Source organism: Copadichromis virginalis, linkage group LG11 (assembly GCF_057382275.1).
Source record: "Copadichromis virginalis isolate Kocher_CV1m ecotype Utaka linkage group LG11, C_Virginalis_male_GT1.1, whole genome shotgun sequence".
NCBI classification, from domain to species: domain Eukaryota; kingdom Metazoa; phylum Chordata; class Actinopteri; order Cichliformes; family Cichlidae; genus Copadichromis; species Copadichromis virginalis.
This window is the reverse complement of record NC_140628.1, coordinates 26511542-26525461: the sequence shown is the minus strand read 5'-3', so window position 1 is coordinate 26525461 and position 13920 is coordinate 26511542. Positions and strand designations below refer to the sequence as shown.

General features: G+C 39.2%; 2 protein-coding genes across 5 annotated transcripts; both read right to left on the bottom strand.

Annotated features, from left to right (window-relative positions):
• Window positions 1–777: 777 nt before the first annotated feature.
• On the bottom strand, window positions 778–6025 carry LOC146698866 (uncharacterized). Its single transcript, XM_085471718.1, has 3 exons — window positions 5563–6025; window positions 2523–3317; window positions 778–1690 (listed from the first exon to the last, which is right to left on the bottom strand). Exons 1-3 carry the CDS (start codon window positions 5875–5877, stop codon window positions 1169–1171), a joined length of 1632 nt encoding a protein of 543 aa, XP_085327844.1. The 5' UTR covers window positions 5878–6025; the 3' UTR covers window positions 778–1168.
• A 1235-nt stretch (window positions 6026–7260) lies between these two features.
• Window positions 7261–12781, bottom strand: ino80e (INO80 complex subunit E). Of its 4 annotated transcripts, none has more exons than XM_085471715.1 (8): window positions 12702–12781; window positions 12315–12397; window positions 12146–12216; window positions 12007–12059; window positions 11832–11913; window positions 10025–10142; window positions 9624–9722; window positions 7261–8120 (listed from the first exon to the last, which is right to left on the bottom strand). In XM_085471715.1, the coding sequence occupies exons 2-8, from the start codon at window positions 12393–12395 to the stop codon at window positions 7914–7916; spliced, it is 711 nt and encodes a 236-aa protein (XP_085327841.1). In that variant the 5' UTR covers window positions 12396–12397; window positions 12702–12781; the 3' UTR covers window positions 7261–7913. The 4 variants fall into 4 exon arrangements, with proteins under 4 accessions (XP_085327841.1, XP_085327840.1, XP_085327839.1 ...); XM_085471714.1 differs by having other exon boundaries at window positions 12529–12741; XM_085471713.1 differs by having other exon boundaries at window positions 12315–12742.
• Between the last annotated feature and the right edge of the window lie 1139 nt (window positions 12782–13920).

The following is a 13920-nucleotide window of genomic DNA, read 5'->3' as shown; positions in this document are numbered from 1 at the left end:
AGCTGTTAAAACTGCTAATAAAAGCAATTTAAAAGCAGTTTAATAAAAAGTTAAAGTATGATGACGATGATAGTGATTATTATTAGTAGTAGTAGTTGTAGTACATAACTATTACATCAAATCAGCTAATAGTAAGAAAATGATAATTAGCAAGTATTTATTAAAAAAAAAGAAATTACAATCAGTTGACTGAATTTAATTACACACACACATATATTCAAATTTAAATACAATGACACACATAATGACTCTTACACTTTACCTTCCACCTTTAGCCCCTGGTACTCTATTGTTTCGCGCTCCTTCCTCCAGATGTTGCTATTTGGACTGTTATACTCAATCACTACAATGTCTGTTGATATATATATTACACCAAAACAATATATTTGCATTCAAATAGGCATAACAAATGTTTTATATCTCATGTGCCCTCGATAATAAAAATTTGTCTGTGGTAGAGAGTCATCTTGCAGGTTAGGTTATATATTAGCTTTGCTTTCATCGTCATTTAGTATAAATAACGCAGTATAATAAATATAGTATAATAGTATAATAAAGCAGCAGTTTACTGAACTGGTAAAAACGTATTACCAACATCATCATGGTTTAATCTGTAAAATTCTGTTAATTTTTACTGTCTAAAAATACAGTTTGCAGTAGAAGTATAATATGACTGGGTAACTGGGTAAATATACATATATGTGTCAAACTGTACTACTGGAAGAAGGAAACAAGAATATTCAATTAAGGGAATTCAAGGAAATGGTGCATGTCATGTTGGTAACCCAGCATACTCTTTTATTCAGATTTACAGATGTGACAGTTATCACACAAGTTGTCTTGAGTAATTACATCCAAAAGCAGAGTGTGCACAGTGTTATTCAAATCACAGTTGGTTAAGCTCTCAAGTACAGCAGACTATTTGGGCAGCTAGTTTTCCACAGTGAATTGTAAGATCTACAGTGTAAGAAATGCAGTGAAATTTACTCCACCACTATGTTATTTCAAAAATAAATCCAGCAAACCATCTGTAACAACTAAGGCATATCAAATTACATCATCTTTAATTAGTTTTTCACACATTCATATCTGGAAGAAATTTACAAACCAAAACTGAAACTTTATTAAAGTTTATTAAAGGTGTCATCTTGAGTTTTATTTTTTTCTTTCATTCTTCATTCGACTCCTGCCCAAAGGCCTCTCTTACACCCCCAAAGACTACATCAACCATTCCAAATATAACCCCTCCACCCAGCCTGCACACATTGATCACTCCCTTCCCACTTCTCCATACCAGTCTCCCAAAACCTCCTCCTACAGCTTGTGCTTGACCTCCCATCTCTGACATCACTGTTCCCACATAACCCTCACTGTGCTCCCACAGCCGCCCTCCAAAGAACTTGGTCACCGACCAAGCATTATCCAAAGCTTCACCAAATACCCCCACCGTGTCTCCAGCTAGGGTGCCCAGACCAGTGACCCCAGTGTGGCAGCTGCTCAGCAGTTCCCCCATCATAGAGGAGGTGCAGTAATAAACACTACAGAAGCAGGTCTCCCCAATACCTAGCAGCATTTCTCCTGCTGTGCCCATCCAGGAGAGGAGGTCAGAGGTCAGTAGATGGAACAGGGTGAAGGTCTCTCCAGGCAGGGTAGAGAGAACTCCGAGGTCTTCCTGGAGAACATAGGTGACCTGAACGCAGATAAGAATAGTGAGTCGATTTCACAGTGTGACTGCGGGAAGTATAAACAACAAAAAGACAGAAAGCCTTGAGGCAATGTACTACACCTAGAATTAACTCCACCTGTACACCACACCTCATTCCAGTCTACGGGCGGAGCAGACTGGAATGAGATGATTTATTATTTAACTCTGAACCTGAATATGTTAATACATAACAGGTTAATACATAACACAAACTCTTGAGACAGTTTTATTAACCCGAGGCTCAAATGTAGAAAGAAAAATTGTCTATTTCTAATGATTTGTAATGGTTTTATTTTCCTATTGAAAACATTAATCAGAACCACAGGTCATTATACTGTTTAATGAATATAAAGTCATAATATCTTTTAATTCTCAAGGATTGCTTGTAACTAGTGAAATTAGAGAGTCTCAGGGAGCATTAGCCAGTCTGTGAAAACAATTGTCACACATGTGTTACACACGTGTCTGGAATGTGGATCTGAGAGGTCTGACAAAATCATGATGTTAACAATGATGTTTTTACAAACTAGGGTGTGGCGAGGTAATCCATGAAGTCTCAGTAATGCTTTATGGGAAAGTGGACCCAGTATTGCACCTTTCCCTTAATATAGACTCGACTCTATGGAAGTGTATGATATACTCCCAGAAAACATCTTTGAGTCTGAACCTCTTAATATCTGCACATCCTTTACAGAGAAAATAACTGTTAGTATGGTGAGAGGGGCAATTCAGTTTAAATTATGTTTATATTTATATTTTGTGTAGTATATTTTTGGATGTTTACACATTAGAGCTATTAGAGAGCTATTAGAGCTACCTGTCCAGGTAGTTGTGTGATTGTAGAAAATACAGGACGCAGAGGAAATTTGAAGATGGAGAAGGTGGTGGAGAGGATGGAGACCAGAGTGCTGGTGGAGTTTGTGTCCGTCTCTTCAGCAGTTTCATGTTCAGCTGAGGAGTCGGAGTCTGACCTGACAGCTCCTGAACGTGTCACATCACCCTGTTCATTACTGCTGCCCTCAGAAGTTGCTGCATCTGCTGAAGTCTCCTGCATGGCGTCAGCACCATCAGCTTTCCCTGACTGAGAATTAGCTGCCTGTTCTTTAGTTATCGATTTCTCTCGGCTTTCCAGAATGTCTGTCTGCACATCTGTATTTCCAGGAAGTCCCTCACTGTGGAGACCAACTCCGACTTCAACACGTTTCCCATCTCCTCCTCCGCAGCCTTCAGAGAACATTTCTGCCAATCCAAGCATGTCTTCCAGCTCCTTCACGCTCACTTGCCTCACCCCTTCCTGCGTCTCTCTGATTAACCCAACGCTGAAGCCACCCTTCCCCTGCGGGACAGCACAGCACGCCGCAGACCACAGCGGCTTCGTCTGACACTCCTCGTCTCCATCCTCAGCAGCCCCGAGTCCTCCCGCTCCAGTAAGGATGTAGAGATCACCCCCTACAGTGCTGCACTGGGGAGACACGCTTGACTGGACCAGTGTTGTGACTGTTGAATCCCAGTGGTGAAAAGGGGAGTCTGTGGGCGAGAAAGAATGAGATGGATCCACACCTCCTCTGAGAAGAGCTGGTGCTGCCACTTTAATGTCTTCTTCCTGCTCTGTCTGGCAGAAAAAGAACCAAAACCAGCAGTTTAAGAAAGAGTCCATCAAACTCTTCAATCTATGCACTCTGATTTTTAAATGTTCCCATATAAGGACACAACAAGGACACAACAATAACAGAAACATCTCTAATTCCTGTTTCTCTGTGCTCAGCTGTTCAGTGTTGATAATTATGAGTGTGATAAAGATCCAATCCTCTTTTAAATTTATATTGTTTGCATTTTCTTTAAGCTCCATTTTCAAATGATTTTTAATGTGGAAAAAATAATCAGACTCCTTTCCTAATTTAAAAAAACTTTTTGTTTGGCCTGAGAGCTGAATGTTTGAAAAATAAAAGTTTCAAAGGTGTTTTATTTTATATTGAATACACTTGTATTATTCAAAGGCTCTGCATTAAAAATCTTTAGTTATCCCCAGACTTATTCTTATACTACTACTTCTTATTTATTATTATCCCAGATTATTTCTATTGTCTGGGATAAAGTATTCCAAGTAGAGTGCTTAACAAAGTTATTAGATCACCAACCAATATAAGGTTTATGCCACAGATGCCCTAAATTAACAGCATTGTAATTACGAAAATAATTTCTTATGTTTCCTAATGGTCAATCCAATGTTAAAATATCATTATTGTTGTCATTCATAAATTCTCTAATTTACTATTTTGCAAAAAAGCAGAAAAAAGATAGAAACATGTTATTATTTTTGATGCCAAATTGCAGTTATTTACTTGCCTTCCTGAAATGAAAAATGTATTTTAGTGGTTGAATGTTATGTTTGATTAATTCCAGTGTGTCAGCTCAAATTTAGATATAAAAACTAACATTTAGTTTGACTATTAAATAACAATATGTAAGACATATGTAATATGTAAGAATGCATTCTGTACATAAATGTTGATTGATTGATTGATTGATTGATTGAATCTTTATTTTGAACATGTTGAAAAAGTATAAAAAAAAAAATAGAATTAAAAGAGACAAATGAACAAAGCAAACAAAAGGAAAACGAGCAACCACAACTCCAAATAACGTCCATGTTCAAAAAGGAGCAGGAAGAAGCATAAGCTTATTTAATCCCACCCCTTTTCCACTATCTAGTATCAATAGACTACAGAAATACCTCCTTGTAATTACATTATATGTTATGTGTAATTTTTTTTTAAAATATATACACATATATGTTTCTATCTATCCATACCTACGTATATACACACATACGCACATATACACATTTTCAATAACCCCATTAACACCTGAAGGATACACAACCTACAATTTTATATATATCTAATATATATATATATATATATATATATATATATATATATATATATATATATATATATATATATTATATATATATATATATATATATATATATATACACACACACACACATATATATATATATATATATGTGTGTGTGTGTATATATATATATATATACACACACACACACATATATATATATATATATATACACACACATACATACACACACATACACATATATATATATATACATATATACATACATACATATATACATATATATATATATACATATACACATATATATATATACACATACATACATACATACATATACATACACATACACATACACATATACCCAAACCAACAAACCCGTGCATGCGCGCACACATGAAAATATTAGACAAGAACACCCTATCAAATCTCTACCTTTTCCCTGTACCCTGTAAAAACCATATCCTTAAACCGCTTTTTAAACTGCGCCATGCTTGTTCCTATGAATCATGTTTTCTATACCAATGATGATTTTTTGTGTGAAATATTAATTAATTAATTAATTAATTCAGCACTGAGCTGGTATTCAGATGTAAACACCTGAAAGTTTTTTAGAGATGAAATTTGCCTAAACTTCAACTGCAAAGAGTTAATAGTCATTACAGGCCCCTCTTAAGGGGTGGCCATCAAATCCAGCCTTGCGTTTTCTTCTGCTTATCCAATTCAGGGTCACGGTTGGGCTAGAGCGTATCCCAGCTGTCACAGGGCAGGTGGCTGGGCACACCTTGGACACGCCACCAATCTTTTGCAGGGCTCAATTTTCTGCGTTTTTTACTTAATTTTCTTTATTAGAAAATTGAGTGGTTACCACTCACAATGTACTTAGTTACTCTCCACCACATTTCTTTACTTATAACTTAATCTTTTAAAACTAAGCACTTCTACTTTAAGAAATGTGATAGATGAACTCTTACCACAGGTTCTCTCCCCTCCTCTCCCTCCCTCTCAGTCCATCCCTGGCGGAGATGGAAGGCAGAGTAGACAGCTGTGTCACAGGTCGGTCTGGACAGAGTGGCAAACGCCTGCCCTCCCGGCAGCCTGTGGCAGCGTGGGCGCAGCAGCGGCCCTGCAGAGGATCCCCGAGGAGGCGTCTGTCTGTAGAAGCAGTTGCTGCAGAGGGTGAAGTCTGCCTCCGAGTTGTCCTCAGCTGGGAGAGACAGACCTAGGCCCAGCACTGCCAGCAGGCAGACAGCCGCAGCAGCTGCACTGACAGCAGCAGGACACAGCATGATGGTGGTGAGCTTAGCAGATCCCCCCCCTCCTCTCACTCACACACACACACACACAGAGTGAGAGGCTTATAAATTACCCAGTGATTTCCGTATATAGATGAGAAAGATAATGTGGCCAAGGTTGGCTGCTGATGGCTTGTTGTTTTCCTCACTCGCTCCTTGTTTCCTCCTCCAGTTTCTCTGCAACCATGTCTGTCCGCTGGTAATGTTAGCTGCACTCTGTGAGAGTGAGTCTGTGTTTGCAGGCACAATCTTGCTTACTCCTTCATTTCCCTTTTCCTGACAGCCTCGCCCCCCTCTGTCAGTTCCACCCTCTGTGACTCTCCCTCTGCCTGTACCTCCACTTCACCCCTCCCTCTCATACTCTCTATGGTTACACCTTTAACTCCCATTTCTGTTAAGTACACAAGGAAAGCCCACACCTATTCAGGACTGTCAATTACCTGTATGTCTGCATGCCTAAACAATGGTCTCTGTGCAAGGTTATTTGATTGACAAACTCTTGTTGTTAGGTAAAGCGCTTACCTTAAAGTGCTGACTCTCTATCAGATCAAATATTTGCTTTGAACTGCTTTCAAATCAAGAAGAATTTCACACCTAAAAGTCCAGATAAATGAGAGAAAGTGAACTCTAAATATAGCAGGGTCTGTTCATGAACTCCTTATTAGAGCTAAATCTGGATAGCGACAGTTTCACGGGTCATTGTCTCTCCCAGAGTGCAGCGATTCTTGAAATCTGAACACACTCCCTTTCATGGCTTGCACATTTGCCCTCCTAAATATCAGAACCGTGCCTGTTGAGGCATGACGCTGGCACTGAGTGCTTTTTGCAAAATCATTATGTCGCAAAAACAGAAATCTGCATGCAATACCACAGCTCTAGAGTCAAAGGAAAAAAATATCTTGCACTCCCTTTTAGTCATGAAGAGCTGGAGTCGCGCCACGCTCCCTTCACATTGCTTAAAAGTTATGGCCAACATGAGCCAAATGTACCCTTGGGCTTCAGTCAACAACGGTATCAGGATTCCTTTGCAAAGAGGTCAAGCAAGCAAAGACAGTCATACACAGTAAGTGACATGGACATGAAGTTTACGCAGTATTTTAGTGTTGTAAATATTTAAAAAAGCTAAATGCAACACAGTACAAAGAGGACTGCCTACTTCAGTGTCTGTGTGGAGCTGTGGAATGGGAGTTTCAGGGTGTGAGTTCAGGGTGGGGTAATAAACCACAACATAAGAGCAATTTAACACTTTCACTTTACAAAATATGTTACAAATGCATTTTGGTAAACACATAAACACTTTCTGTTTAAGTAAAGCTGCATCGGTGGAATCTGTGAATAACACACACACACACACACACACACACACACACACACAAGTGAAGTTTAAATAAAAACTTTTAGTCTGCTGAAATTATTTTAATCTGACACACAGTTGGATGGGTACAAAAACTATACACACCCATTCATGAGAAACACTTTAATTTTTGACCGATTTGATGAAATAAACTGTGAGTACAAATGAGAAATGTCAAAACTGTAACAAGTAAACAAAACTTAAAGCTGCACACACATTTATGTCACAGTTGAACAGTTTTAAAAGGACTGCAGCACTTCTACAATACAAAGTCAGAGACAGCTGTTAAGCAATAAAAAAAACAAAGGACACACCTAGTATTCAGTTTGTGTGGATGTTTTGACAAAAATAATCAGCAGGTAGTTTGAAACCGCTGTACAAAGTAAAGTATCCATCCAGCTCAGTGATTCCAGACCTTTCTTAATCCTTTGCAGACTGCACTTTTGTCACAGACCAATAACCCGACATAATTTTACACAAACGCACTACTGATGATATTGTTTGGACAGCGCTGCTGCAGTTAAGCTTAAGTCCACAAGGGGGAGCTTGACCCTCCTTTCAAAAGTGTGGACTTGTTTGTTCAATGCAGAAATACATTGAACCCTGTTCTATTTTTCAACCTTACATCCACATACATTTCCCTCACTTATAAATAAATCTAATCGCACACTCAGGCTCACTCATTAGGGATGTCAATGACGAGTTCAGCCTCGTCTCCCTCTCCTCTGTCTTCGTCTCCTCTGTCACTGTCTCCGTCGCTCTCGCCCTCCTCCTCAGCTGCATCTCCGCTAAACATCTGTCTAGGAACCCAGCTGAAGTGGCCACTGGCTGTTGGAGGAGCTGCAGGGCCTGATGGGTAATTAGCTGCCATTGAAGTAACGACCTAAGAAGATCAGAAAGAAGAAGTTGTTGTTTGGAACGACAAAGCGAGGGATGGACGGAGTGTAAAAGAATGATGAGTGGGGATTGATGGTAATGTCACAGCTGACCGGAGTAAATCAGGACAAAGCATGAACAGTCATGGTAAAAAGACAGTACACTCTACTTAAAATCTAAGCTTTTATGTATCCGGATAGAATAAAAAATAAATAAATTCACCTGGTTCTTAGTGGGTCTTAAAATTAGGTAAATACAACCGTAACAATTGCATATTACAGTGTGTCATTAGGAGTGTAGATGCTGCTAATCAAATGCACTTGGTTAATTGATAATCAGCAAATGTGAGCACCTTTATGAAAGCAGACGATTTGGCAGTTTTCTGGTCTGGAGCATTCAGATGTGTGTTAACACAAGCCATCAGCAATGATCAGCAATCTTAGAGAAGCAACTGTTGCTGCCCAAGGGCATTTCCAAACAATCTACCCCATCATTCTCCAGTGAGAAGGATTATTCGCAAGGGGCAAACATTCAAGACAGCTGCCAATCCTCACAGGAGTGGGTCTTAACACACAATGCTCAGAGAAATGGCAAAAAATACAAAACAACCAAACACAGCCTGTCAGCACAAACACCTTATATCAAGTGTCAGGTGCAGTGGTGCAGGGACGATGACTTGGCTTGCTTTGCAGCCGCTGGATTCAGGTACCTTGCAGTCATAGAGTGGAGCATAAGCTCCTGTGTACACCAAAGCATTCTACAGTCAAATGTGACATCATCTGTTGGCTAACTCTGCAACAGGACAAAGATCCCACGCACAGCAGCAACTCTAAAACAGAATTACTGAAAAAGCAAAGAATCAAGGTGTGATGGCTCAAAGTCCAGACCTCAACCTGACTGGAATGCTTAAGAGAGCTGTGCATAAATGAATGCCAACAAACGTCAATGAACTGAAGAAGACTGATAAAGTCACACAGAAAAAAATTACTTCCAATTATTGGTGCTAAAGGTGGGTCTACAAGCTACTGAGTCACTGGGCGCACTTTGTTTTTCCACAAACTGCTTCTGCAGTTTATGTTTTTGGTAAAGACCATGTGTTGTTTATCTCAGGTTGTATTTAGCTCAATTTAAAACCTCCTAACACCAGATCATTTTTTAAATATTATATCCTGATATGTAAAACCTTACAATTGACAGAGGGTGCACTTTCTTTTTTATCACAACTGTATATGCACTCATATATTTTTTCATTTTGGGGCTCAACAAAAGGGTCTTGAAATGCCATTGTTAGAGCAATAAAAATGAAAAACTGTACTATGAAATATACATATTTTAGATGCTTTTTACTTTGTTATAAATATGCATCTAAACTGAAAATACTGGAAACAGCCTGCCGGGCCATCAAATATAAATAGCTGGTTTGTGTACAGTTTGTGAGAATAAAGCGTGAAGTGTTTGATCATAATTATTTTTATCTCTGAACATCTTGTTTCCCCTCTTCCTCTCTCACCTTCCCCGTAGTCTCTTTCTTGTTTTTTGCCGTCTTTGTTTTTCTCTCTTTCTTCATTCGTTCAGCTGGGGGAGCCAAATACTCTGGTGGGAAGGGCATCTGCCCAACACACACGCAGGCCCCAAATCATTGTCAAATGACCACACAAACATGCATGCACACAGTCAAAGGGCAGTTTATAAGACAGACACACAGAAAAATAAACAAAACAGACACAGAAGAATGAACAATAAAAAGACAGTGGAGCAATTATAAATCTAAAAACAAAAAGCAAGGAACAGACTTGTGAATAAAATAATGCAAAATTAAAAAAACAGATTATGCTCTTTGATGAGAAGATGAATATGACGGCAATGTTATTGTTGTTGGTTGCAATAAGATAAGAGGGGAAAGAAACTCACAGCGTTGAGGTAGGCCCCAGAGCCGGATGACTGCAGGGAGTTCACACCAGGACGGGAAAGCAGGGAGAGATGAGGAGATGATGATGAAGGGAGGCACGCACCGGGACTACTTTTTCGCCTGAAAAGAAGGTCATGGATTAAATAAAAAGAAATATGAATGTGTTTTGTTTAACAATTAGAAAGCACAAATGTTTCACTCAACTGTCCTAACAGGCTTACTTGGCTTGGACATGTAAAGTAAGCCCAAATAAACCTAGCTTTAAAATGCCCCCTACTGCCTTCATTGCATATCCATCCATCCATTTTCTGCTGATTATTCGGGGCCGGAACGTTGGGGCAGCAGAGAAGCCAAACCTCCTTCTCCCCAGCCACCTCCTCCAGCTCACTCGGTGGAACAGGGTGTCCTGGGATTACCCCGGGGCCTACTCCCAGTAGAACATGCATGGAACATTTCACTGCTACTACTCCTAGTACGTCCCAAATGACTGAACTTCTCACCCTGTCACTAAGTGGGAGGGCAAGCCACCTTCTCCCTCAGAGACAGGGTGACAGAAAGATTATGCTGAATTTTTTTTTTCTCATACAGAATTGTGAAAACACCGTTCTTGTGCTAGCTAGTCACAGTTAAGAAAACGGAGAAAAACAACATTCAGCCACTGTAAAACAGTAAAAATACTCACTTTATGATTTATTAGTGTTGGCTAGAGACTCACACTAAACAAAGGGAAATCACTACTCTAACCTGTACCTTAATATCATTTAATGCTTGAATATAAACTGACTGGCCAAATCCAGTCACCACCTGGATTTAACACCTCGAATAGGAAAGAGCCTTCCACCAACAATTACTGTGGTAATTCACACGCTTCATTTATGGAGCTACATTTCAAAAGGGACAAATTAATGGCCTGCATGCATTCCGGATGATCTCTGAAACTACAAAAATTGGGCTAAGAACTGTTCAATACATCATTAAACCTGGAAGTGGTGATGATTGAATGACTCTAGATCAAATCATACAATATGGCTATGTTTAATACTGAAAGACAGGGTATTTCCACACATAGCCTTAAGAAAACTACTTGGTGTTTAATTGGGGGAAAAGGCTTCAGTTTAGGGAGCATAAAGATTAGAATCTTGGGCAGTGGAAAAAGATCATGTGGTCATATAATCCCAGTTTTATCAGATTTCAGATGGGAACCTGTTGGTCAGTGTTATGATCTGTAGTTGCTTCAGATTGTCTAGGGTTGGTTTGGTAGTGTTATTTGTCCGAAAATGAGATCAGCTAACTACCGGAATATACTGAATGCCCAGGATTTTTCCATCACTGAATTTTTTCTTCCCTGAATACACTGGCTTATTCCAGGATTATGTGATGGTTTCAATTACTTCTATCGTTGTAAGTATTCTTCCCTTATGACTTGGATGTAAATTAAAATACTATTTCAGTATCTAAGGCAGATAACCTAAGTATGAAGAATGCTTACATGATGTACATATTGTGAATGCCTGCTTTTGAAACCTTAATAAAAATATGAATTAAAATAAAGAATACACTGGCTTATTCCAAGATGACAACACCAGAATTCATTGGGCTCAAACTATAAAATGAGTGATTCATGGAGCATGCAACTACTATGAATACTTATAACACACAGTGTTGTGCAATGCAAAGTAAACAGGTAACTTCGCATTGCACAAGACGTCTGTGGAGGGTGGAAATAAAAGGTTAAATATGAACCTACTCAAAAGTGAATGATTCTGGTTGATCTACCTGGTAATTAATTTACTTAAATAGCCGACTTACTTCTTTGCTCCCTCTCGTTCCCTTTCCCTCTCTCTGGGTCCTTCCCCTTCACTGTTTTCCGAGGAAACAGTTGCTTCTGAATCTGATGATGAAAACAAAGACAAAATTGATCCACAGGACTTCAGAAGCAACAGCTTTTGTTTTTACTCATAAAGGTTTTATGTTCCTAGTCTACCTGATGAGTCTTCATCTACTCGCTCATACTGCAGCAATCTGTCCAGAAGAAAGCTGGAAAACATGTATAGAAAATTATTTTTTGCATTTCCATTAGGATGCACAAAGCATACCTATATGAAGACACAATCCTCACAAACCTCTTGTCCCTGGAAACTTTCAGAAGTTTCCTCTGTGCTCTCCTCAGCTCCTCCTGAAAACACTCCTGCTCCTGGAAAAGGAAACCAGCGAAACGAAATCAGCGCAAAGACAGACACGCAACTATAGCACGGCAGAGGAAACGGGACGGTTTAAAATGAAAACACTCACATAAACAAGAAACTTTAATTTCCGTTTGAGATTTTTGTATTTCCGCTTGTAGTCGACTTCGACGTCCGCTTGGCCGTTCATGTCTAAAATGCAAATAATTAAACCATGAAATCTGCAGTTTGTTAGCAGCATTGGATACTAACTGTAATTGTTTTATAGCAGGTAGTGTCTGTAAAAGCACATTCTTCGTTTCCAGCGGAACCAGCCTCCGTACCTTCAGCTAGCTCCGATATCTAGCCTGCTACCTATAGCTAGAGCGCCACGAACAGTTCAAATGTTTACGAAGGCTTATTACAAAATATGCTAGCACGACTCAGATGAATTTAAAGCTAATTTATCTCATGACACCTCTCTCTTGAGTCTGCCGTGGGACGTGCTATTGTTTACCTATCTGACGTCGTATTCGTGCGTCTTTCTTCTTCTGCTGTTACAGTTGTTTGACATTCACAATTTCGGTGCTTTCCCGCCACCTCCTGGGCAGGAGTGGAAGTACCAACTTTAAAAATCCCAACAATATTTTATATTTAAATCCCCTTCTTCTTTTTCATCGTCATCCAGCTGTTCTCTTTATGGGTCACTACTTCGGATCACTTGTCTCCATCTGACCCTGTTCCCTGCATCCTCTGTCACACCAGCCCTCTGCATGTCCTCCTTTACTACACACATGCATCTACTCTAAAGTCTTCCTTTTACCTTGTTTTAGCTCATTTTCAGTCCAGTCCTTGTAGCTGACTATTCTCAAAGGAATGTGTTTTTGTTTGTTAAAATGGACTGGTACATAAATGGTGCTTGAATGAATGAATTTAAGCACTCAAAGCACTTTTTTTAGCATAATCCTCATCTGGACCTTCAGCTGATCCATTCACTATTCATTGAAGCCTTATCAGTGGAAGGGCAGCTGTCAAGAAGACATTTTAATGAAGGTAAACAGGGCAACAGGTCTTATAGAGTGATGAATCCAAACTGAAACTTTTGGTTCTAATTGAGAGAGGTATGACTGTAGACACTCTAAACAGTATCTACAGCCATCTGTAAAACACAGTGGAGGCTGTGTCATGTTTCAGGACTGCATTTCAACTACTGGTGTTTGGGATCTGGGAAATTACGAATCCAGAAAAGTATAGCCATTCAATATCATCTAGAAAACATCTCAATTGACACTACTTTAATTTTTAGTATGACAGTGATTTCAAACATACTGCCAGCGCATTGAAAGCATAAGCAAAAAAACAAACAAACAAAAAAACGCACACAATGGAACACTATCAGTCAGAGATTGGCCTCCCCAGAGACCAGGCCTCAACATTATTGAAACAGTGTGGGATCATCTTGACAAAGAGTAGAATAAAAGGCAGGCAACATCCAAAGAAGAGATCTGAATGAACTTAAAGAAGAGGGAAACTAATCCAAAAAGGCTTCTCAATTACAGGGAGTTCTGGCTGTGCTGAAGAATAAAGGTGGTCATACCTTTTTACATGCATATTAATTATCAAGCTTATTAGAATTCTTGTTTCCAAATTTTCATTTATGTCTGCATGTTTTTACACAAAACATAGAGAAGTTAGGGATGGCTCACAACGTTTGCACAGTGCTCTAAAACTATTCT

Excerpts from the sequence above, each read along its gene's own strand:
- LOC146698866 (XM_085471718.1), bottom strand. The coding sequence starts at position 5,877 with ATGCTGTGTCCTGCTGCTGTCAGTGCAGCTGCTGCGGCTGTCTGCCTG. Across the intron at positions 3,318-5,562 it reads AGGAGGGGAGAGAACCTGTG|ACAGAGCAGGAAGAAGACAT; the intron begins GTAAGAGTTCAT and ends TTTTTCTGCCAG. Across the intron at positions 1,691-2,522 it reads TCACACAACTACCTGGACAG|GTCACCTATGTTCTCCAGGA; the intron begins GTAGCTCTAATA and ends ATCTGCGTTCAG.
- ino80e (XM_085471713.1), bottom strand. The coding sequence starts at position 12,446 with ATGCTGCTAACAAACTGCAGATTTCATGGTTTAATTATTTGCATTTTA. Across the intron at positions 12,217-12,314 it reads AATTAAAGTTTCTTGTTTAT|GAGCAGGAGTGTTTTCAGGA; the intron begins GTGAGTGTTTTC and ends TTCCTTTTCCAG. Across the intron at positions 11,914-12,006 it reads AGTAGATGAAGACTCATCAG|ATTCAGAAGCAACTGTTTCC; the intron begins GTAGACTAGGAA and ends TTTCATCATCAG.